The sequence below is a fragment of the Diplotaxodon limnothrissa genome, linkage group LG14 (assembly GCF_057381915.1).
Source record: "Diplotaxodon limnothrissa isolate DT_005_m linkage group LG14, D_limnothrissa_male_GT1.1, whole genome shotgun sequence".
NCBI classification, from domain to species: domain Eukaryota; kingdom Metazoa; phylum Chordata; class Actinopteri; order Cichliformes; family Cichlidae; genus Diplotaxodon; species Diplotaxodon limnothrissa.
This window is the reverse complement of record NC_140609.1, coordinates 8,685,744-8,709,318: the sequence shown is the minus strand read 5'-3', so window position 1 is coordinate 8,709,318 and position 23,575 is coordinate 8,685,744. Positions and strand designations below refer to the sequence as shown.

The 23,575-nt window shown below is 41.4% G+C and overlaps 1 protein-coding gene across 1 annotated transcript in view; it reads left to right on the top strand.

Annotated features, from left to right (window-relative positions):
• The window catches only part of LOC146618336 (calsyntenin-2-like), a 245,815-nt gene extending 223,451 nt beyond the window's left edge, over window positions 1-22,364 (top strand). Inside the window, exons 12-17 of the mRNA XM_085371494.1 lie at window positions 5,593-5,804; window positions 10,775-10,945; window positions 11,039-11,184; window positions 13,455-13,578; window positions 21,642-21,826; window positions 22,152-22,364. Coding sequence (XP_085227620.1) covers window positions 5,593-5,804; window positions 10,775-10,945; window positions 11,039-11,184; window positions 13,455-13,578; window positions 21,642-21,826; window positions 22,152-22,364 — 1,051 coding nt within the window. The remainder of the gene's footprint in view (window positions 1-5,592; window positions 5,805-10,774; window positions 10,946-11,038; window positions 11,185-13,454; window positions 13,579-21,641; window positions 21,827-22,151) is intronic.
• Window positions 22,365-23,575: the final 1,211 nt, after the last annotated feature.

Below are 23,575 nucleotides of genomic sequence, written 5' to 3'. Positions count from 1 at the left end.
TTCTTCTACGTCAACATCCACACACACACTGTTAATTAGCAGGATGTTTTCTTATTCTTATTCAGAATATGGCATAAAACATGTGTGATTGCTCATAATTGATTTCAATTTTGAGCCAATTCACAACAACAATCACCAGTATGAGCTTTATACAGGTCTTTGAAAGGTGAAGACCTTGCAACGTTAGAGAAAGCCAACACATTTTTGTGGCACAACTTCACCTACTTCCAAGGTGCATGGAGAAGACAAAGATCTGATGATGTGAAGATTACTGCAACAGTTAAAGTATTAGGGAACAACTTTAGTGGGCGACCATATCCGTTAATGCCAGAATCTCAGGTTAAACCTCACAAAATTTCAAGAACCACCAAACAGCTAAAACAGTAAATGAGAGGAGGTACACGGATTCTGCACAGACATAAAAACAAAGCACCCGCCGACGGATCAGAATCAGTGAGATGTCGCCTTTCTCACCGACGGCACGGACACGGTCGGGGCTGAAAGCCGACAGCTCGCTGATTCTGATGTTTTGGCGGGTCCACGCTTTGTGTTTACGTCTTTTTTGCGCTGATTCTAAAGCTGTTCGTTTTATCTCTCTCCAAACATTATTGACCGAACCAGCAGCAAAAGAAGATCCAAACTACGCTTCACAAAAACATCGTCATGAATTCCCTCTGACTTTTGCTGTTTTGCTTCCACCACACTTCATGCACTGCTCTCTCTCTCTTCAACAACAGTTTCCCGTCTAAAAATCTGTTTTCTGCATTATTCGCTTGCTTGTTACGCACAAGTCTACCGTTGTTTACAGCGCTGTCGGCCGCTGTTTTTTTCCCTTTTACTTACTTCCGAAAAGAAAGCCTCATTTCTGCCATTCAATAGGCTTCTGAACAAATGTAAACTTTTTAAAATTATGCAAAACGCTTAGCTGTGTCTGTAATAAAACCGCTGTAACTTCAGAGGTAATGTTCATATGTTGATTAATGGTTTTCTTTCGTTTTTGATGTACTGCAGAATATTTTTCTAAAATCCCAGGCCAGGAAAATCACCTTCATGTTTTACTGTGTTTTATCTTCAGCTACTTTGACACAAAGGCCTCTGCTGTGATGCTCACACCTTTGATAAAGTCTTGCGAGTGTCAGCTTTCTTTTTATAGATACAAAAATATGTAAATGTACTGATCTGAATTATAATATTTCTGACTGTCTGAGGCAAAATATATGTATGTATATATATTAGGGGTGCAACGATACACAAAATTCACTGTTCGGTTCGATACTTTGGTGTCACGGTTCGATATTTTTTTGATACAAAAAATGTTCATGCCTTTTTAATTTGTCATTTATTAAAATTATAAATATATATTTTAACTCAAAGGTACAGTTTTTAAATTAAATGTTGCTGAAACAACAAAATAATTAAAAAATAAAATAAATCTATCTGATCGATAAATCACTCATCTTTGGAAAAGAGAGTTTATTACAGAGAAATGTCTCTTTCCAAAATAAAAGCTATACTATACGCTTCTTCTGGGCTATATTCTCAGCAGCATATTAAACATATCAGGTCCCCATGAGGAGAATCATGTGCTAACGGCTGTCTAAATGACTCGGGTAAAGTTTGCAGCATGCGTGCTTGTTGTTTTTGTCTGCTTCCACTTGTCTTTGCACTAGGATGATGTCGGCGTAAATGTGCAGTCATATTCATTTTGTTCCCACTAGTGCTGTCAGCGTTAATCTCGTTGAAATGACGTTAACGCCATAACGCAGCAAATGTAATTGAGCATTGCGTGGAACATCCAACATACTGTTTTACTTTAGTCCATGACGCGCTTACCTTCAGGGTCATACTTCACATGAAAACCAAAATAGTTCCAAAGGCCAGATCTGAATGAGGGTGGGGGAGGTTCAATTTCGGGTAGGGTTGAGGCAGTTGCCATGTTGCAACGAGCTTGGCTTCTGTCTCGCTAGCTTGCCCCCCCCCCCCCCCCACACACACACAAGAGCACACTGCGCTCAGTGGATCTGCACTCGACAGTGCAGCCTAGGCGGAGTAGTCGAACGCAGATCCACTGAGCGCTCAACACAGACAGCATCGTCAGAAGAAAAGTTGATCAAATAAATTAAAAAAATTTGTATTGTTCGATACATATGCGTACCGAACCGAAAGCACTGTATCGAACGGTTCAATATCGATACATGTATTGTTGCACTCCTAATATATATATATATATATATATACATATATGTGTGTGTGTGTGTGTGTGTGTGTGTGTGTAAAATGTGGCTCTTCATGAAATAAGTTAAAGATATAATTTAATTAGCAGTTCTGAAAAGTCATAAAATAGAATTGCTCGGCTTAATAAGCAACTTAAAGGAGTGTGTTAAACAAGAGTACGATGGTTACACAACTACCATACTCATACCTACTACATTTTTCTTAAGAATGACAACTTTACATTTATGTATCTTCATCTCAGAGTGTAAATAATTATTTATTTTGATACATTTGTTTAACCAGTTGGTCCTGATATGATGTTTACAACAGCATGTAAGTGCGGTATTTAATTAGCCATTTCGTGTTCATTAAAAGCTACTTGTAAAGCCAGGCTGATTAATCAAGTTGACATGACAGGCCTATCGTGCACACAGTAAAACCCCTTAAAGGGCATTTTCTGCATCAACATCAACAACATCACTAATACCTGACTTGTGTTATTGTTCTAGCAAATACTTTAAAGAAAACTTTTCACTTTTCTTTGGCAAATCTACCGTCTCCTTTCAGCTTTTCTAATGCTAATCACAAACAATTCTAACCTAGCTGTAGGTGACCCAACATATACAGATTCATCAAGTACATTCAAGCATTGCAGAATCATTTACATGAGAATGTAGCTGAGAAAATAGAGGCTGCATAACAGCTGAAACCGTATAGCCCAGACTTCCAATCTAGGAAAAAAAAAAGTTATGAATTCTCATAGCCCGTTACAGAGCCGCAGCAGGGAGACAAGGCAATGATGTCCCTCCCACTGACAGATGTGTGTGTGCTTGAAAGGCCTTCGGTGAAATGTAAAAACAAAAATCTGGCTTGTTTGCTTGGCTTTCAGTGCTTCTACTACCTCTCCTTCCCCCACAATGCTCAGTCCTCCGCCTCGACACAGCCTCAGCCCGTCCTAGCCTTTTCTCAGTTTAATAACTCATGCGTTCCGTGTGATCTGCAAACTGCGCTGTGTTTATCAAATAATGCAATAGAAGGGCTGCACGTCAGATGCCTGCCCTCATTTGTGTGAACATGTGTGGGTGAATATGGCAGATCTGTGTGTGTGCTGGGTTATTCTCTCTCTCTCTCTCTCTCTGCATGACTGTATTGTGAGCTCTCAGCTATCGAGCTCGAATCCAAGCCTGTGCATTGAATGTTGCCAGTGGACGCTGGGCATTTAAAGGCATGCTATCACACGCAGACAGGCAGCCATGCACGAGTGAAAACGCAGCAGGTCTGTGTCTGCTGCCTAAGCACTGACAGGATGGAGCGGTTTGCCTCTTTAATAACTGCACGCACTGTGGTCTGGGTTTGAACCACACAGCTGTGGTTTGAGCACAGCTGAGAGGGCTTGATGCCATCGACAAGCTTTATTAGTTGCTATAAAGTTCCACAGTTTTACATTGTGATGCTGCATAGGTGTATGTCAGTTTGTCTGAGGGCCAAAATGTTTATAAAATAAGTTTTAAGCACTTTCCTGTCACACTTTGGTGCTGTGTATCAGCTAGATAGTCCTTATAGAGCAGAGGACCTCAACCCGCAGGCCACGGACCTATACCGGTCCGTGAGTCGTTTGGTACCGGGCCACAAGAGTTGAGGTTCGGGTGTGAAATTGATGGTTCTCAGGGTTTTTTTTATCAGTTTTCAACGTTATTTTTTATCGTTTTTATCGTTAGCTCGGTTCCCCTGGGTCTTTTCCCGTGTTTTATGAATAAATATTCTTTTTTTTGGTATAGGTACTGGTTTTATTTTATTGTATTTATCTGCGACACCTTAAAGGCCAGTCCATGAAAATACTGTCGGACATCAACCGGTCCTTGGTGCAAAAAAGGTTGGGGACCGCTGTTATAGAGTATGTGGCTTACTCTCAGTGACCTACTCCTTAGGATTTAAACATCTTGACTGAAATAAGGACAAGTGTCAACATTTAAAAAGGGCAAACTACTGTCACACGCTGCTGATAGGTAACTTTAACATCTACAGAAGACTGTGGTCAGTGGTTCCTATGCAGCACTTTTCTGCTCTGCTACTTTAAAGCACGAATAATTCCCACACATTCATATAAGCACATCTTTCTGTTTAACACTCACAATCATTCACACTCTGATGAACACATCAGGAGCAACTCCAGGTTCAGTATCTTGCTCAAAGTCTCTCTGGCATGTAGACTGGAGCAGCCAGGGATCGAACCACCAACTTTCTAATTAGTAGATGACCTGCGCTACCCCCAGAAAAATTACCCCCCAGTGTCACAGTAGCATTATTATCATGGTATGTGTCCACACGATCTGTCATTTCTACATTTCCATGGACCGTTTGTCAAATCAGCCATTCGTTGGATTCTGGTATAGTTGTACTACCTGCTCCTCATTAGCATAACGATGATGTCTAGGTTACTTTGTGCAAATCGGGGCATCTGGCGTGATGTATGACGCTCTGGAAACTTCTGAAAATCGATTAAAATGATCTGCGTTTAGCTCAAATGAGAGAAGATTGAGCAAATGCTTCAAAAATACATGTCACTGGACTATCTTTGATCCCAAAGAAAGCTTGTGTTTGAGCCCTCAGTGTACAGTGCACACTTGTGTGAGGCTGGAGGAGTGGGACAGCACCCATTAGTCATCATCACCGTCATCATCATCACTGTCCGGTGTCTCATCCGGCCAGCATCAAGTTTGTATTTACAGGAAAATACGGATAATTTTGTTTGAACGTTTGACATGTTTTTTTGTTTTCTTAACCAGAACGTCTCGTCGTTGTGGAGGAATTACATTAAATGACATTAAATTGCGTGGATGGATTGATTGGATTGAAGATAATTGCTCCTTTTAAATAGCAAATTTTAGTCACAGTTGTTAAATATTCAGAAGTGTGATCAAAGGTTTGTGTGGGCTGCAGAACACACATTTACATTTATTATAGCACGAGTATAGCTCCGTATTTCCTGTATTATTTGTGTATTTTTGTACTATTTTCTTATGTTCCAATAAATGCTTATGTACTCTGCCATCAGAGGCCTCAAGATACTTTCCCATAAATTACATGAAACAGAAATTAAAACAGAGCTTTAAAAAGTTCACCAGCAGTTATCCCATACCTGCAAATCTCTGTAACCATGCTCACCACATGGAGTCTTCACTCTGACTTCATCAGCTGTGTGGAGTGTCCAAAACTTTCAAAATCTGATCTGTATCATATAGCGGTCTCTCCACAAAATCTGCTTAACCAAACAGCATCTTCACACTACAGCTAAACGGAGCAATGCAGTAAAACACCACACTAATTCCAGCTTGGGTTCGCACAGTCTCTCTCACTCTTCTGCCTCTCTGCGTCCAGGTGTTTTGGTGAGGACACGTGTATTACCATCCCAGATATTGATGCAGTGGTGATGGTGCTTCAGCCCAGTGAACCCAGGATCACAATCAGCGGAGTGGAGAGACTGAGCCATCCAGCCTCCGACTTCAGAGCATCAGGAGGGATTGTTCTGTTCCAGGACCTCCACATCATCAGCACAGTCACCAGGGCAGACACCGCTGCACATCACACAGGTAAGACACTTATGCCAGTATGGCAAGTGTGGAAAACAATTGACCACGGGCAGCAGCGGGTGGAGAGCCAGTGAGGGGTTACCCGTAAGGCTGAAATCAGGAGGTGGAGGTGGACTAGATCATTTCACACTCGGGGAAGAGGAAAGGAAAACTCTAATCTAGTATCCTGATTGTTTTCTTGCATGTGTGGGCTCATATTAGCATTTTTTAAAGCTACATGTCACTTTCTGATCATTTTAAATAATGCTCTCAACAATAAGTTTACACACCAGAAAGTGCAACTTTGCGTACACTTCACAAAGTGGGATATGCACTCCTTCCCACAGGTAGAAATCTGTCTCAGCTAAATATTTTAGCTTTTTTTTCATATTCATAATATGTTCACTCATTCATGAAGTTCCATAGCCTATTCAGCGCCAACTGTCTTGCAAAACAAACCTTCAGAGAAAGCTGAAACATTTCACGATGCCTCGTGAGATTTTGAACAAGCAGCAACGAGTTCTTCTTTCATCTAGTACATCTGTGCACAATACAAACTCGAGGAAACTAAAGATGGGCTTTTGCTCCCACACTGACAAGTTCTCTAACGTGTACAGGATGCAATAAAACTTCAATAAAACTGCTGCTTTAACTCCATACTACTGACAACATCGCCAAAAAATGTGAATAAAGGTTTATATAAACCTACACATGCATTATGTGACTGTAGCAGAGGTTGAAGTAGTATTCCCGCTGTCTATTCGCAAACTGTTAACTCTTTTGGAAGTCCTACAAATAAATATAAACATCTGAAAGCCACTTAGCAACCCATCTCCAATTTTCATGGAGTCATACCTGTTGTCAACTGCACCTGGTATGTTCTGTGCTGGGGTTTGCTACTACTCCAATTTTTCATGTATGCACACTGGAAGGTGTGAAGGTCCCAAAACAAAGTCAGAAATGGATCAATCAAAACTGGGCACTGGTGTGCAGATCCCTGATCTACAATGAAAGACCTTCAACAACACCTCCCTCACCTAAGCTTGCAGTTTAGAACTGGTACCAAATTGACCAATCCACTGCAGTAGCAATGAATGATTCTTTGCTGGTTTGTTCCTTTGTAACATGATGACGTCAAGCTTGTGGCAGTGTAGCTCTGAGTCACTTACAAGCCCTTTACTTGTCTGTTTCTACGCTGACTCAGAGATAATAAAACATAGTAAAATAGTAGAATTGTAAATCAATTTAAAAAACTGATTTTTTAAGTAGACCACGGCCTTCGTGGTGTATGTCCTTTGAATGTCTCGGTCCTTTGAAAACCGAGAAGGCCGGAAGTGCGAGGCTGTTTAATGCGACGGTCTAGCCTTCAGATTTGCATCACCAGCTATCTCGGTGGACTTTAATAAACTCAGCCGTCTGCTCCTTGCTCCCTAAACTATAACAGCACACTGAAGTAAATTCTCTACCATCTCACACTTCTGTTTAATCAGTTTTCTCCTTGATGTTCATTCAGCTGTGTGAAAACTATAACTTTAATCTCAGCAAAACCGATTTATTAAGGAACAAATAAAACACTGAAAAAAGCCAAACAATAACATTTTTAAGTTATCCAGGTGACTTATATATCATGTTTAACCAGAGTAGCAAAAGACCACAGGGAGTTTGAAAACGATGTGCCGGGAGTTCGCTGTTCTCACCGGCTCTAGTGAGCCTTGAAACCCCGGCTAGCTATCGAGCTGCTGGGTAACAGACGTCTCCAAAAACGTCGGAGCACTTTCGCAAATATGTGATGTCTTGATAAATCAAGCAGATATTTGAAGTTTACACAGCTGCATTCTCGCCTGAAAATATCTTAAAAGTTTATTTTGTGACCCAGAAAGAGTAATATGGTTAAGATCAAAACTAAGTAACTGCCGCCATTGTTGGGAACTGGAATTGGCTGGGCCACGCTATGAATTCTGGGATAGGTTGGGCCACGAAGGATAAATCCGACATGTCCTTCAAATTCAGGAAAATGAGGGACACATTTGTCGGAGAAGCCTTTGAATTGGGGCAGCCTTCATTGCCTGGCTGTGACATAATCAGCCTTCAAATGCGGCCTCCAAAGGATGCGGCCTAGGAATTGGGACACAGCTTATATATCTACATGTACCCTGCCTCCTACTTAACAGGTGGGCCAGCTTTAATGAATCTTAGTGACTAATAACATCTATTTCTTTTTTTAAAGGATTTATTATAAATCCCAGTTCTTTTGATTTTTGTATATATCTTGTTTCATTTCATCATCCTTCTGTGAATGCGATGTTACGTTCTCCGTTTGTGTTTCACGCGTCACGTTCATCGTACATCACTCATACGTAACTTCATGATCACCAGCATCCCAGACTGAATTTTGTTTGACTCACCGCTAAATACGAAATGAAGTTAAAAATGGTCCTTAAATTCCTTAAATTTTTACAGATTCCTAGCAGACAGCAGTTTGGTTTGGTAAAGCTGAAGACGTTTTTGACGACCATTAGGACTGCATGGATCTTCCAACAAACACTGCTAAACTGCATCTAAAAATTCATTTTTCATGTTTTGCAGTAGATTATGATTAGAAATACTTTTTAGACTTTTTAGAAACAAACGAGAGAAAAAAGAAAAAGTACCGTACCAAAAACAAATCAAATTTAACATTGTAAAACTTCTTGCTAGGCCGTAACACTCCCTCAAAGGCTTTTCCAACTAAGGGTCTAAGTGACAGCCTTTTCAAATCACCTTGCCAATATGTTGAGTCAAATGCCCGCACAGTCCTTCCCTGTGCACACAGGTTTGTAGGTATACCCTTTACTATCTTAGCCTATGCAAACGCCCTCCTGCTGAGTAAGCCCTATACCTACCAGAGGACTGATTCGCTAGGTTACGCTGCCTTGCCCGACCGCAAATGAGTATGACATTTAAATCCCGAAGGCTTTGGTCTCATCCACCGAGGCAGGAACCGTCTGGCTCGGCCCCAGGCCCTGCCGTTGGCAGCCAATTAGGAGCAGATAAGCAGAGCGAGAGGAAGGTTTTAGCCCACCATTGTGCGTAATTCGGCACAGGAAGACGAGTAGAAAGCGGTGTCCCTTTCAGGAGTTTTTGGAGTTCTTTCTGCTGGTGAAGGAGATATTCTGGCTGGGGGCGAAGAGATTAGCTGGAAGCCACAGAAAGACATGGAAGAGGGAAAAAAGGAGGATAGATGGGAAGATGTGAGGGAGAGGGCGTCACGATGAAGTTCTATAATGAGCAGATTTTGTATTCTCTCAAGGCTTAAAGGATTCAAGATAAATCACATATTTCTTTTTCGGGGCATGCAATAGGTTTCTTTTGGACCCTGCTAATCACCCCCTCGCCCTCTTCCTTGCTTTGTCTTTCTGTCATTCATTTGTCTTTTTATTAAGCCTGCTCAGCACTGCCTCGTTTCTCTCTCTCATATTTCCGTATCTTTTCCAGGCTTATTCTGATTCTTTTATTCAAAGGCAAGGTCATCACTTCTTTCTTTAACTTGTTTTTGACCCATTTGCTTTAACGGTCATCGTTTTTTCTCTTCTTTTCTGCTTCGATCCAGAGTTTTCTTTAGTTTTAATTTCTTTACTCATTCAGCACTCTTTATCTTCTTTCTATTTTTTGCATTCTCTCTACCTTCTGCTCTTGTTTTTCATCTCAGCCCAGACTAGCTCTAAGGTCAGAATTGACTGCATCACCACACTGTTCAAAATGAGTGTGTGTACTCATATATTACTCTCTAATTTCCAGTCAATTCAGTAACCACAGACTGCATATAAAAGCCAGACATATCCACCTTGACATGATGGCTTTGTTTGGGAAGTCATTCTTAATAATTTTCAGTTTGGCATTATCACTTAGTTTTTAGTGAAACCTGGTGCCAGCCTGTTAACTCAGTTAGTAAACTGCATCAATAATTCATTGGGATTTAAAATAAGATGCAACAAAAGGTAATCAGCATTTTATTTCAGGGGCAGGGTCTTGGATGGACCCACCTTTGGATTCAGCTGCAGATTCCCATAAAAGGAGATCTCAACCTGAAACAATAGGCTAAAATATGGTTAAATAGTTCTATCGTGAACTACAGAGCACTTTGAGGGAAAGAAAATGTAATTCATTCACAAAAAGCATACATACCTTTACTTCTAGGACCCAAATTTTTTTCCCCGTTTTGCTCACTTTCCTACCTTTTCTCGGCTGCATCAGTCTCCCCACAAACACAGACACACAACATACAGTGTCTGTCCTTCTCAACTGGGGAGCTGATAAAAGGGGCATAGCTGGTTTCCTCCCTTGGGAATCTACAGCGAGGGAGAAAGCTGGGTAGCAGCTGAGAGGTGGAGGCTAGTGCTTAGCAGACTGTCAAAGAGCCCCAGCAGCCACCCAGAAATGCTGTGATGGGAGCTGTCTGCAGGAACACGGTACCACAGCAGCTCACAGCGCTGACTGTGTTCAGAGAGTTCATGGGTAATTGGAGCCTGGGAGTGGGAGTAGGAGTAGGTGTTGTGTCCTGTGCTGTTCGAATTATGGTTCTTCAAAGCGTGCACCGTTTTCTTCCACACACATTTTTTGGCATGGCAGCAGCAATTAGACTGCTGAAATGTGACAATTAACGGTACATTCATTCACGCTGGCCGTGTTTGGCACCGCGTATTTGATTATTAGTTTGGATCATTCTGTGAGATTAGAACAAAGGAAGCTGAGCTAAAATAACCACCTGAGAAGCAGGAATGGAAACGAGCTGCAGTGGAGCTCATTAGCAGTAACAGCATATTCGGAACTAAAAATAGAAATTGACCTCAAACACTAAGTTATAATACCAACGCTATCTTCGGCTGGTAAAACACAGGATGGAGTGAGCTGAAAGCAAACTGATGCTGATCTTCTTTAGTTGCCCTCTGGGATGAGCATCAGAGGGGGCAAATTATAGCAAATTGCATGTGTGTGTGTGTCTATGTGTGTAGCACATCGACCTGGAGTGATGGAGGAGATCATTCATAACTTAGACTACTGTGATGTCCTGGTGCTGGGGGAGGAGCTGAGCCCAGAGCACGAATCTCTCCAACTGCAACGAAGCGCTCTGCTTGGAAAACACCTTGATGCAACCAACTCCACCTCTGGCATGTCCATATACGGTAGGTTACTGATGCCTTTTTAGCTGGCTCCTATCTACCACTACTACATATACTAGCTGGACAAACCTGTGCTGTCTCTCTCTCCTTCCACAGGCGTGGACTCCATGTCCAACTATGAGCAGGTGATCCGAGAGGTGCGCTACTACAACTGGCGTCCCGGGCAGCTAACAGAGAGGCGTTTTCGCCTCACCTGTTCAGAGCTCAACGGACGCTACACCAGCAATGAGTTCAGCCTTGAGGTCAGTGTGAATCACAGATAGGATCCTCTTCATACTTATTTTTGGCATCTGTCAAAGTAATCCATATTTAATAAAGAAAAGATTTTAATAAGATGTATTTATATCATATTTGTCCTTTCAGTTCATCCTCTGTCTGATTCAAGCAGTTCTTCTTCTCTCCCTTTAAGATACTGTAGCTTTCTCCTGATTGGCTGCCACTTGCAAACAGAAGGTTTAGAACAGCAGGAGTTGGGTGCCTGAGATAGCCATGTTAATTGTATCCATTACATGGTTTAGATGCCAGGTCTCTCTTGGAAATGAGATTTTTAATCTCAATTAGATTTTTGCCTGGATAAATAAAGGCCTAATTAAAAAAATAAATCCCCACTTTTGTCACTTCACAGATCTGAGAGTTGAAAGGTACTCTTCAAAAGCGAGGACTAAAGGATTACTTGTATACATTACATTCACGTCATTATGTGGAAGTATGAACGTCTAACGAGAGCAGCCATCATTAAAAGTATACATAGAAAATAAGGAAAACCATAATGGATTATTTTAAAATTTGTGTAGTGAATTCACCTGTTGACCATTCTAGAAAAAAACCTTACGGGAGCATTGTTACTGTCCACTAATGTAGAGATTCCCAAAATATGGACCAGGGAATCTCTGCTTTAGTGAAGGTACTGCAGGTGGGTCACAGCGATGACATAAATTCAGTTTGAAATTACGAGTATGTAGAATTACATATTTATATAAAAAGTTAAAACTAGAGTTCATTAATAGGAGGTGGTTAGTTTGTGAATTTACTGCTCTTGTACTGAAGTTTGTGTCCCATCAGCCTTGTATGTGACTGGAAAGCATTAGCAGCTTATAGCCAACAGCCTGTGCTGTTTATGTATTTTGAATAAAATGGAAATGCATCGCTTTCTTGTGTATTTTAATTAGAATGAGAACGGGTAGGCCCCATGAGATTTTCAGGTTTTTAAGTGTGTCGTGGCTCTCTGGGACTTTGGGAATGTGTTGAGTATAGCTGAAACTATCTGTTTAGACGGAAATTGAATCTCCAGTTAGTTTGATAATCACCTGAGAATTTTGTTATACATTATAATCCCTTTTCATATAAACCCTCCATGTTTCCTATCCATGTGGTGGTCAAGGCTCTATTGATCATGGTAGCTGCATCAACATACTATTTTCTGCCACACATTTACGCCTACAATGAAGGGAGAACCTATAAAGTTTGGGTGACCAGTGTAGCCACGTTTGCCATTTTTTAATCGGAATATTAAAGGTTGAAATAAACTAGAATTATCTTTTAAAGCAATATGCCAAACATTAACAAGTTCTTGCAGTCCAGATGTAAGGACTTTCTTCTGTTCTTCATCAAATGACAGTTTAATTTGTTTTTACACAACTGTGTGAAAATTTGCATTCAGTTTTTATGATGTAAAGACAATGACTTGTTCATTAATCAAAAGCAAACTGTATGATTGTTAAAATTAATATTTTAAGTGTATGAAAATTTGTTTTTAATGGGCTGGACTATAATTATTCAGGTTAATGCATTTATACCCAGTGCTTTTAATTTTACTCAGCCCGCCCACTCCCAGACAAGCTTCAAGTATTTCTAAAAGGCAATGTAAGAAGATGTAACTGACAAGCAGCTTGAATAAAACAGATGTACATTATGCTCAAAAATCATTAATATCACTAAGTGCCACTAGAGATCGTGTTGCTTTTTACTACCAAGTGAAGCAAAGTGCTTGAACTGGCAAAGTGACTGAGCTGACTCAGCTGAGGTCTCCACTTTAACTTTCAGGGCGAATTTAAAAAAGAACCTCAACAAGCCTTCCAGCTGTGCCACTTCAGCCTCTTAGTAGCAAAATACCGTCTAAAATACCCAGGCTGTAAAAGACTTAAACATGTCTAAAGAGGCCTCAGTGCAACTTTGAACACCAAAGTCAGAGTAGGCCTCACATTAACACACACACACACACACACCTGTTCTTTGTGCATCTGTCCCTACTCTGAGAAAGGTTTGACTTATTGATCCATCCCTGGTGTTCACACTCAAGTATTGATTTGGTTCTGTCTCCTAAAATATCCAAGCATAAATTTGCTTCCACATTTATTCCATTTTCATTTTCATTTGTCACTGATTATAATATCAGTCGTTAGAGTTGAGGCTTTTTTGGTTGTGCAGGTAAACATTGAATGTTGTAAAATGTTTATTTTGATGGGCATACTTTCTAAAATCCTCACTCCTGCTTCATGTGTCCCCAACCTAGGTGAGCATCCTGCACAGTGGAGAAGCACGGGAACACGTCAATCACGTGGTAGCTCCACCTCCGTACGTGCAGGTGGTCCACCATCCGTCCATGATCCAGGATCTGTACCCCATCCACAGCTCGGGTAAGAAAAAAGCAACTGGGGTGGATTGTTTACAATTTTTTAATGTCACCTTCAGCCAGGATAGATTATGATTATTAATACATTATTGTTGCGATAGACAGGAAGACAGGTTTTATTTTTAATATAAACCAGAGTTATGGTGTCATTAGCATCAGAAACAACCTGTTAAAGCAATTCTAGGCCAGTGAAAAACCTGAAATGGATTAAGGTAAAAAGCAAAAGGTCCAAAGTGAAAGAAACATTTTAGGTCACCAAAAACTGAAACATCTTATTTTATTACATGAAATCTCTGCCTGCCCATGAACTCCTCCTAGATCATCAGGAGTTGAGCAACCATACTTGGCACCTGTTGGGTTTTAACTATGTCAGATGTTAGAAAAACATCAGGTTGCCTAGCAACCACCTACCATTTATGTACCTATAACAACTTATAAAACCACCATTTTGATTTCATAACAGTAACATCTAATTTGTATATAACACATCTGAATTATGCATGTTATATATTAATCCTATCATGTTGCTGGGCAACCACCATCCAAATGACCTGTTTTTACCTTTTATACACCTGTAAGGCCTCATGAAAGCATCCTGTCATTTCGATTTCATGACAGTACCATCTCATTTATATCCACAAAAGCTGCCACCAACTAGCACCAGGCTAACATGACCCATATAAACATCTCCAACCCATATTCTGCTTTTCTTAATGTGATCAAGTATATTGATAAGTATATGTCTGTGAAGGTTCTCAGTCATCCAGGTCATCGTAGTCAAAGGATCTTGCAAAGAAAAGCGTCTGGACTTCTTTAAGTTACTTGAAGACGTTTCACCTCTCATCCGAGAAGCTTCTTCAGTTTTAAGGTCAAATGGTGGGGAGTCCCAGATTTAAACCTGGGACCACTCACATCCTGGGCCATCTGACCTCAGGAATTCGCATGATAAGGTGGGGCCAGGTTTCACAATGAACTCACCCGAAACTCTGGCTGATTGGGACCCACACCCAGTTTCACACCTTGGCTCAGGCGATTAGAGGATCATCAGGGGGTCCTTTTGTCCCTCTGTGGGGGGATACTCCCACTAGGTTTAAATCTGGGACTCCCCACCATTTGACCTTAGAACTGAAGAAGCTTCTCGGATGAGAGGTGAAACGTCTTCAAGTAACTTAAAGAAGTCCAGACGCTTTTCTATTGATAAGTATAAGTTTGCCAACAGCACAGACAGAACAAACAGTACTGTAGTATGGGCATGTACCAGTAAACTAAATTCCATACCGAACAGGACTTGAAAGTAGCTGTAGAAGTAAATGAATCCCTGAAGATTATTGTAGCCAGCTGCTAGTGATGGGTCGTTCGCGAACGAAATGGCTCTTAGAGCCGACTCTTTGACGTGAACGACGCGAGCCGGCTCCTTATCGCGAGCCGTCACGTGGTTTGTTTGTTTTTTTCTTTCTCTCAGCCTCTCTCTCGCACTTTTTTTCCGCTTCACTCTGCACGCGAGCCTTGTGCTTTACGCTGGGCAGAGGGGGGAGGGGCGGTAGTTACACTCAGTAGCACAGGAACAGAGCCAGAGAGAGAGAAAGAGAGGCAGGGACAACAACATTAGAAAGGTATAGTAATCATCCACAACTATTTTCGGTTGCAGATGATAAAGGATTGAGAAAGTTTATTCATGCAGGTCCATATGACAGAGAATATGCATGTTCTTTTAGTTTTCATATTATAATTTATATTTAATTGTGTTGTGGTTTGCAGTGTTTTGTGTTCTTTTCACTTTAAATTTGTGAAAGGAAAAAGCTGAAAATGTAAATAGTTAAAACTTGAAATGTGAATAGTTGATTTTTGTATTAGATGATTTATTTATTACATTTTATGTGGAGTGAATAAATAAAAGTATATTTACGGTGGCCCCTAGAGACAAAGCACATACAAACTTCAAATCACGTACGAACTCTGAAGCATGTACAAACTCCAAAACACGTACAAACTCCAAAACACGTAAAAACTCCAAAACACGTAAAAACACGTACAAACTCCGAAGCATGTAAAAACTCAGAAGCATATAAAAACTCAGAAGCACATAAAAACTCAAAACACGTACAAAAGAACAACAGAAGTGCTCCAGGATGCTGGGCGCAGTGTTGAGCCTTTGTTATCTTGTGGCTACACAAGCCAGCAAGTACCAATGACCGGATTTGGTGTGTGGTAATAACAGGTAAATGAACTTTTTTTTAAATTATTTGAATATATATATGAGTGCCTGTGTATAAATACACAAACAATACACACATGCTTTCAATTGTGTAATTTAAGTGATCTAGTAGCTCTGCTTTGGAAGTTCAGTTCATGCTAGAAATGTGTTTTGGAGTTTGTACGTGTTTTGTCTCTAGGGGCCACCGCATATATTTATATATAAACATATATAAATAAAACCACTTGTTTTTACGTTAGTAATTCCTTTTGTGCATAATTTTATATTATTGTTAATAATAAATTAATTAAAGCAACAAAACAACCTGAAGAGCCGGTTCGGAGCCGAAAGAGCCGGCTCTTTTTAGTGAGCCGAACCGAAAGAGCCGGTTCTCTAAAAAGAGCCGGAAATCCCATCACTACCAGCTGCTATAGGTTAAGCTGTTAGTTACAAAGCCCTCTGCATGCACAAATGCAATGTTTGAACAGACTGTCTTACTACACATTCTGAGTTATCACTCTATTGCAGGTATTAGTACTCTATAGTGAATAGAGGACAGTTGAAGAAAGATTGTGGTTGTTAGGGGTTCATTCTGAAGCTACATAGAGTCTGCTTCAGTAATATTGAGGTTTAACACTCCTGGAACAAAAACTCAAAAGAAATGTGGAGTGGCTAAATGGGTCATGTGGTGAGTACCTGTGAATGCAGGTATGTGGTGGAGATGTTTAAAAGAAAGAAAACCAAACAAAACCAAACAAATCAGCCCGTTTTAACAATGTCTGTCTGTCTTCTACACAAAACGAGAAAAAGGAAGAGCAGACCAGGCAAAGTGGGCGGGGTCATCACAGCACAGTATTTCACCGTAACCATGCAACAAATAGCAGGAAAAGAGAGAAACTCCTCAAACTCCAAATAAATTCAGGGACTCAAACTCAGTCTTTCTATGACAAAGACGAGCATTATCAGCCACTGTAGCTGGCACATGTGGCAGCGCAGGAACTTCAAATAGAGCTCCACACATTGATAGGGAAATTAGTCACTAAGAGACATTTTTAATTAAACTACCCTGCAGAAATAGTTTGGCATTAGTTACCCTGACTCCTGCCCTCATATTGCAGTGTTAATGACTGAAGTATAGCACAGATCCTGGAGGGGGGCACAGAGCGCTGCTTAAATGATCTTACGCACAAAGCGTTCATCGTGTGGGGTTTGCAGTGATAGAAATTAGTATTTCCACAAATCGGGTAATGCAGTGAGTTTTAATCGGAAAAAACGAACATACGAGTGGTGAAAGAAGTCAAAGAAGCAAGAAGGTTCTGAGTAAAGTTCATGAAATATTGTTTGACTGACAGTTGAGAGCAAAAACTTGCATTTTTGACAGTTGTCAAGTCATTTTGAGACATGAAAAAAAAGGAAATCAATAAAGGTAAAGCATTATAAACAAGGCACAGCTACAAAGCTTATGTCACGGTATGGCACACCGTGGAAGGAGTGGGGAAGGAGGACCCAGGCGCGGTGCTCTACGTATAGACAGTGTGTTTATTTACAGAAGGTGATATCAAACAACAATAAATCCCCGTGTTTTTCCCCAGACTCCCGTGTCGTGTCCTCCAAGTGCTCTCTGCTCCCGTGTCTGCACTCCCGGTGCTCGCTGCTCCTTAAGCCTTCCACGCTCCTCCTGCGGGAAACAATAGCGGCAGTAGTCAGGACACTGAACAATGGCAGGCATACACTACACGACCAAAACCTAAACTGGGTAACTAACGTGGAGTCCCAAGCAATGATCCCGCGTCGGTGGGAGCTCCAAGACTCTCTTAAGTAGCTCCCCCGACGAGGCCTGATCAGCAGCAGGTGTGTGGCTTCGGGTGTGGCCAGTCCCCTTGCAGGGCCACACCCTCCAGGCCTGACGCCGCCTATAAACAAGTGCTCAGCCACCCACACACACATATACACAAGCACAGGGAAGGGGGAGCAACACCAAAATACACAACAATAATAATAATAATAATATAATACATGACTGCTCAGGGATCCTGGGTCGCCCAGTCCCAGGACCCTGACAGCTTAAAGTTATAATACAGAAGTAAAAAGTATTAGGAGTCTTGGATTAGTTGCATACATGACTGCTCAGCTTAGAAAATGGGAAAATTCAAATGTGGAAAAAGTGTCGACGTAAACTTGACAAAACACTGCCTCTCAAAGGAAACCATGAGAGACAGAGGGTGAAATGCTGAGACTCAGACTCAGGAGCCTCTGCTGTGCCTGTGAAGAGTTTTTCTGTCAGCCATCCATCCCAGGGTAAACATAGCGAGATCCAAGGGAACGCTCCGTTCCGCTTTCTAGTTTGTTTATCGCAGCGCTCATCAGACTGCTGCTTTCCTACTCTGCGCCTCTCCGTGATTGAGGCCCTCCCAAATGATGCAGCAGGCTTCTTACCCTCCTCCTGAGCACATGAGTGATCTGAAGTTAAAAAAAAAACATGGAGAGGAGGAGAGACATTGGTCTTAATCTAACACATGAGATTTAATTATTCATCACACTCTAATGGATTCTACTTAGAGTCCTGGAGAGTTCAGTGGCCGATGCTGTTAACGGCTCAGAGAGTTGGAGGGTGTGTGTGAAAAGGAGGTCAGGGGAGCGCAGAGGGAGGTGGATGGTGGGCAATCGCCGAGCCATACGTGACAAATAAAATGTTTCAATACATTTTTACACCTGTGACGCGATTTTGTCTAATGTTTCAGACGGCCTGACGTATGTAGAGTATTAGCAAACGGCAAGATGTGTGTCACATGGTGTGCGTACAGACACACAAGTTACATGAAGGTTCAAGAAGATGTGAAGATCAAAGCCCGTGGATTTAATGTGAAAATCTAGGAGCTAGAGCGAATCAAATGATCAATTGAAGAGTCCTCTGTGAGCCTCAACCTCGTTAAGCAAGCGAGCACGCACACACACACATACACACACACACAGGAGGGACTCGTGGGGAGAGGGCAGGCGCAGAGATGTCGTGTTAGTTCAGTAGGCTCGAGATCAGAGTGGATGAAATAAACATTTTAGTTCAAGAGAAATCCCTCAGTCTGTGTTGTGGGTATGGTACTAAAAGGGTCTATGATATATCTTTGCAGTCATGTGCTGCATACAGGCCAGATCTAAATGTGTTTAAAGCTGGTGGGGGGGCAGAGCCACTAAACACATGAGGAGTAGGGGGAGCTGCAGGATGACAACTGAGTTTTTAAATTTGGTCTTTTTGAAGTTTGTTTTCATGTTCTAACAATTCCCTTATAAACACAAAAACCACAATTTTAAACCATATTTAAACAGCAAGCAACTAGCAATGCTTTCTTATGTTTAGTGGCAGCAAAGAGAAACGTTTCATGTGTTGATCATATAGAGGAAAAATTGAATTAAAATTTTAATATTTCATCCACTTTTTCACCCAGTAAGTGACCATATTTAGGCTACAAGGTGTAGCACCAGCTGGTACCCCCACAAACTATTTGGGTGCAGCACAGAGACCTGCTAATTAGTTTGAACAGACTATCAAAATGTTTGCCGAATTTCATGCACCAAAACTGGAGCACAAACTTCTTGCATGGTCTGTAGCGCACAGAAAGTGCACTTATGTCCCATATTATTGAAGTGAAGAGGCATCAGCAGCGCAAACCCAGTTCCGTGACTTGAACTAGCAGGGCTGGCAGAAAGCTGTCCAAACCTGTCAATCGATTGACTTTTTAAGGCTTTTTAAGACTTTTTAAGGCTTAACTACGGAGCCCCGCAGGGGACATGGGAGACATGCGAGATCTCGCAAAACTAACTCGGGATCTCGCAAAACTTTTGCGAGATCTCGCAAAAGTTGAACTCCAACAATGGCGGCAGCTACTTAGTTGTAATATTACTCTTTCTGGGTCACAAAATACACTTTTAAGATATTTTGAGGCGTGAATGTAGTTGTGTAAACGTCAGATATCTGCTCGGTTTACAAGACATCACATATTTGCAAAAGTGCTCCGACGTTTTCGGAGATCTGACACCCACCATCTCGAAGCTAATGGGAGGTCAAGACCTACTACAGCCGGGAGGAACACCGCTTTCCCGGCACATCGTGCCTCGACCTCCCGGTCGGCTTCGAGCTGGCGGCTAAAACTTTTGCGAGATCTCGCAAAACTTTTGCGAGATCCCGAGTTTGTTTTGCGAGATCTCGCAAAACTTTTGCGAGATCTCGCAAAAATCCGTCTTAATTTTTTTTTCTCCCATGTCCCCTGCGGGGCTCCGTACTTAACAAAATCCAAACAGGTTAGTTATAAAAAATGTAACCTGCCATAAAGTTTTCCCTCAGCCTGAACAGTCTTGCTAAAGTCAACAAGACAGTTCAGCCTGTAGACATGATAACTTTATACACAGTTAAAATGGGAGTCTGCTCATATTTGGAGCCTGCCTCTAGTGACCATTTAAAGCACTACAGTTTTTTGTCTCTTACCATTTCTGCTTTCTATCTTTTAGCCCTAGATGTTGCAGTCTGTTTTCACTATGCACTGCTGTACAAAATCTTTGTATTTTGCTAGGAAAATATCGTTTGTTCTGTTCTGATGATCCCACACTGCTTAAATAATGTTAAGGTCCGGGCTCTGGGGAGGCCAGTCCATGACTGATAGTGTCACATTGTGTTTTTTCTAAACAGATGTGCTTTTAGTGCATTGGACATTTGACTTCCTGCTCCAAACAATGGCAGAACCTTCACCATCTTTTTCAGATGGCTGTAGACAGTCAATGTTGGATCGTCCTAATTTGTACATATTGACAGCATTTTGAACCAGAATTTTCAAAGTTGGACTCATCAGACGTGCTGCTACTGATTTTCAGTCCAGTTCTTGTGTAATCTGGCGTATCTCAGCCTTTTCCCTTCCTTAAGAATGGCTTCTTGACAGTCATCCTTCCACTGGGACCATTTCTCACGAGCCTTCAGTGAACAGTAGTTGAATCAGCTGAAAGTCCAGATACATCTCTCAGGTCCTGTGTCAGGTCTTTGTTGGATTTCTTCCTTTTCCATAAGGATATGACTTTCAGATACTGATCATCTGCTGCTGTAGTTTTTAAAGCCTGCCACTTCTTTTGTCCTCTGCTTATCCAGTTTCCTCAAAATTTTTAAAGGACACACTGCACACCATGCCGAGATATGCCACGTTTCCAGCTAATAGCTCTTTGGGAATCACACTGTGAAAACTGTGTTATCTTTGTCAGTTTTCATAGATTCAGCTAAAGAAAAGTGACAAAATGATGTCTTTTTGTAACAAGCTGCTAGTTACGAAGTGTCTAAAGATACGGTTTAGAATGAATGCTTTGCTAAGACGCTCTGGTAGGTGTAGACACAACATTGGTTTATTTATCCTTTGAGTCTGGTGCCTTTTTATGCTTGAATGATTCATATGTCAGTGTTAAGTGGCTTAAAAAAACAAGCCAATATTTCTCTGAAAATGATCAGATGCAAGGACTGAAAAGGCCAACATCCAGAGAAAAACTTTAAAAGACCTACAGAGATCCTGGATAGCTGTTGCCTAAGACCACTAAAAAAATTACAATAACATTTGGCTCCTTTGGGTGGGATGTTGGGTTGCGTACTGATGCAGGCACAGATTAGTAATATGGTGAGATGCTTCTTAAGTGCATTATAAGATGTCTGGAGCTTTCTCATCAAGGACTAGAGTACAGTACCTCTCAAGGTCTGCAGCATTCAGCTGGCTGTTCTGGGTATTTTGTGCCCGTGAAAGTGAAAGAATAAACCGATTCAGTACATGCTGAAGATTTTCTGACCAAACAGAATTATTCTGATTTCAAGTCATTAAATCCCTGATCTCCTTTCATTTGGTTCTCAGGTGTACCGAGTGCTGCCACCGTGGTAATAGTAATGTGTATCGCTGCCCTGGTGGTGGTTGTAGTGTTGGGCATTTACCGCATCCACCTGACCCACCAGCAGGAGGTGAAGTTGGCAGATGCGGCTAAAGAGGCAGACGTGACCTGGGACGAGTCTGCTCTGACGATCACAGTGAACCCAATGGAGGTAGGAGGGAGGGAACTTCAGGAATTAAAAGGATGCTGTCAGGGAGGGAGCATAGGAGCTACCCACAGTGGACCGTGTGTAGTGGGATACTATCCCATTTCTATTTAAGGATAGAAACAAAGGATTAATCCTGTTGTGCCACTATTGATCCAAATACCAATACCAGCAATTGGTATCAATGTTGTCAATATTTGGATCAATCCGCCCATCTCTAATGTCTCCTTTGTATTAAACCAGTCAAAGGAAGAATTACTGACATTTCTTGTTTCTTGCTTACTGTCTGATGATTAAGTTTGTGAAACTTTGCAAATATTTTTTACCACAGAACTTGGAGGGGCCTCAGGCTGCAGAGGAGGAAGCCAGCGAGGAGGAGGAGGAAGACGAAGAGGAGGAGGGGGAGGAGGAAGACGACGACGAGGACGACATCACCAGCGCTGAGTCAGATGACAGCGAGGAGGAAATAGACGTCCAGCTACCCAGGATGCAACGCTCAACCAAGAAAGGCCAAAATTGGGACAAAACAACAATATCCTATTGAAACATACACACGTACATACACCCTCACACACACACACACACACACACTACAACACATCTATACTCAAATCACATGGCTGAAACAAAAAGACTATGATGTTGATGCTCTAAAAATAAGGTAATATCTCCCCCTACTGGAAGACAACATTTAACCACACACAGACGCACACAGTTACACACACACTCACACACACAGTGCAGTGATTTAACCTTAGCCTTGTCACAGAACCTCCTGTTTTATACAGCTGATAAGAGATAATATGACTCTAAAAGTGCTCCTCAATCACATGACTTTCGTTGTTCTTAGACGAAGAGATCACCAAATTTAGTTCATTCCCAGAGAGATGTCCCATGAATTATCTCTCTCCCATTCCAATGCAATCTTTAGTGAACTCGAGCTGTAGGAGAAGCCTTTTGTCAGTGAAACCCTGCATCATGCATTCAGTTTGATGTGTCAAATTCCACAGTAAGATTTCTGATGTCCCATATAAGAATCAAAATGCAAAACATCCTTTATTTAGGAAAAGTCAATTGCAAAAGTAAAGAAACTGACTATTTTTTGGTTTGTATACTTCATGTTATTTATCAGTCTTTATTCTGGCCTATGTGGCAAAGCCAGGTAATTTTACAGAAATAGCATATTTTAAATGGTACTCAAAAACAAATAGAACAAAAAAAAGGGGAAAAAAAGATGATCAATGTGCTGTCACAGACGTCATGTTGAACTAGCCGACAGGGCCTGTGTTCTGGGTTTTTGGGAAAGACAGAGGAGTCTCCTTGTACATTTTTATACGCTCCTTTCTTGTAAATATTGAGTATAGTAGGTGACCCCGACCCACTGAGTCAGCCCCACATTGTCTAACCAGAGACCTTCCTCTCCACCTGTACACAACACACCTCTTCATATGTATGTACACGCCCTGATCCCTTAGCCTGCAGGAGTCTTTCCAGAGCAGAGCCCCAGATCCTCCCTGCGTGTTTTTAGCTCAGTGTTCAGATCATTCTGGCTAATGGCAAACTTGGGTTTGCTCTCACGGATGTGCTACTGCCTTTGAAATAGGTGGGTTATTAAAAGCTGGACTAGGTGAGATTTTTGTATTTAAAAAGAGAGAACAACCTCTCATTAAACAACAGCAGAAACTCAGTGATAGAGTTTTGATTTAAAGTCAAAAATTCCAGCTGTAAAACACACGATCCTTGGTGTGGAAGCTA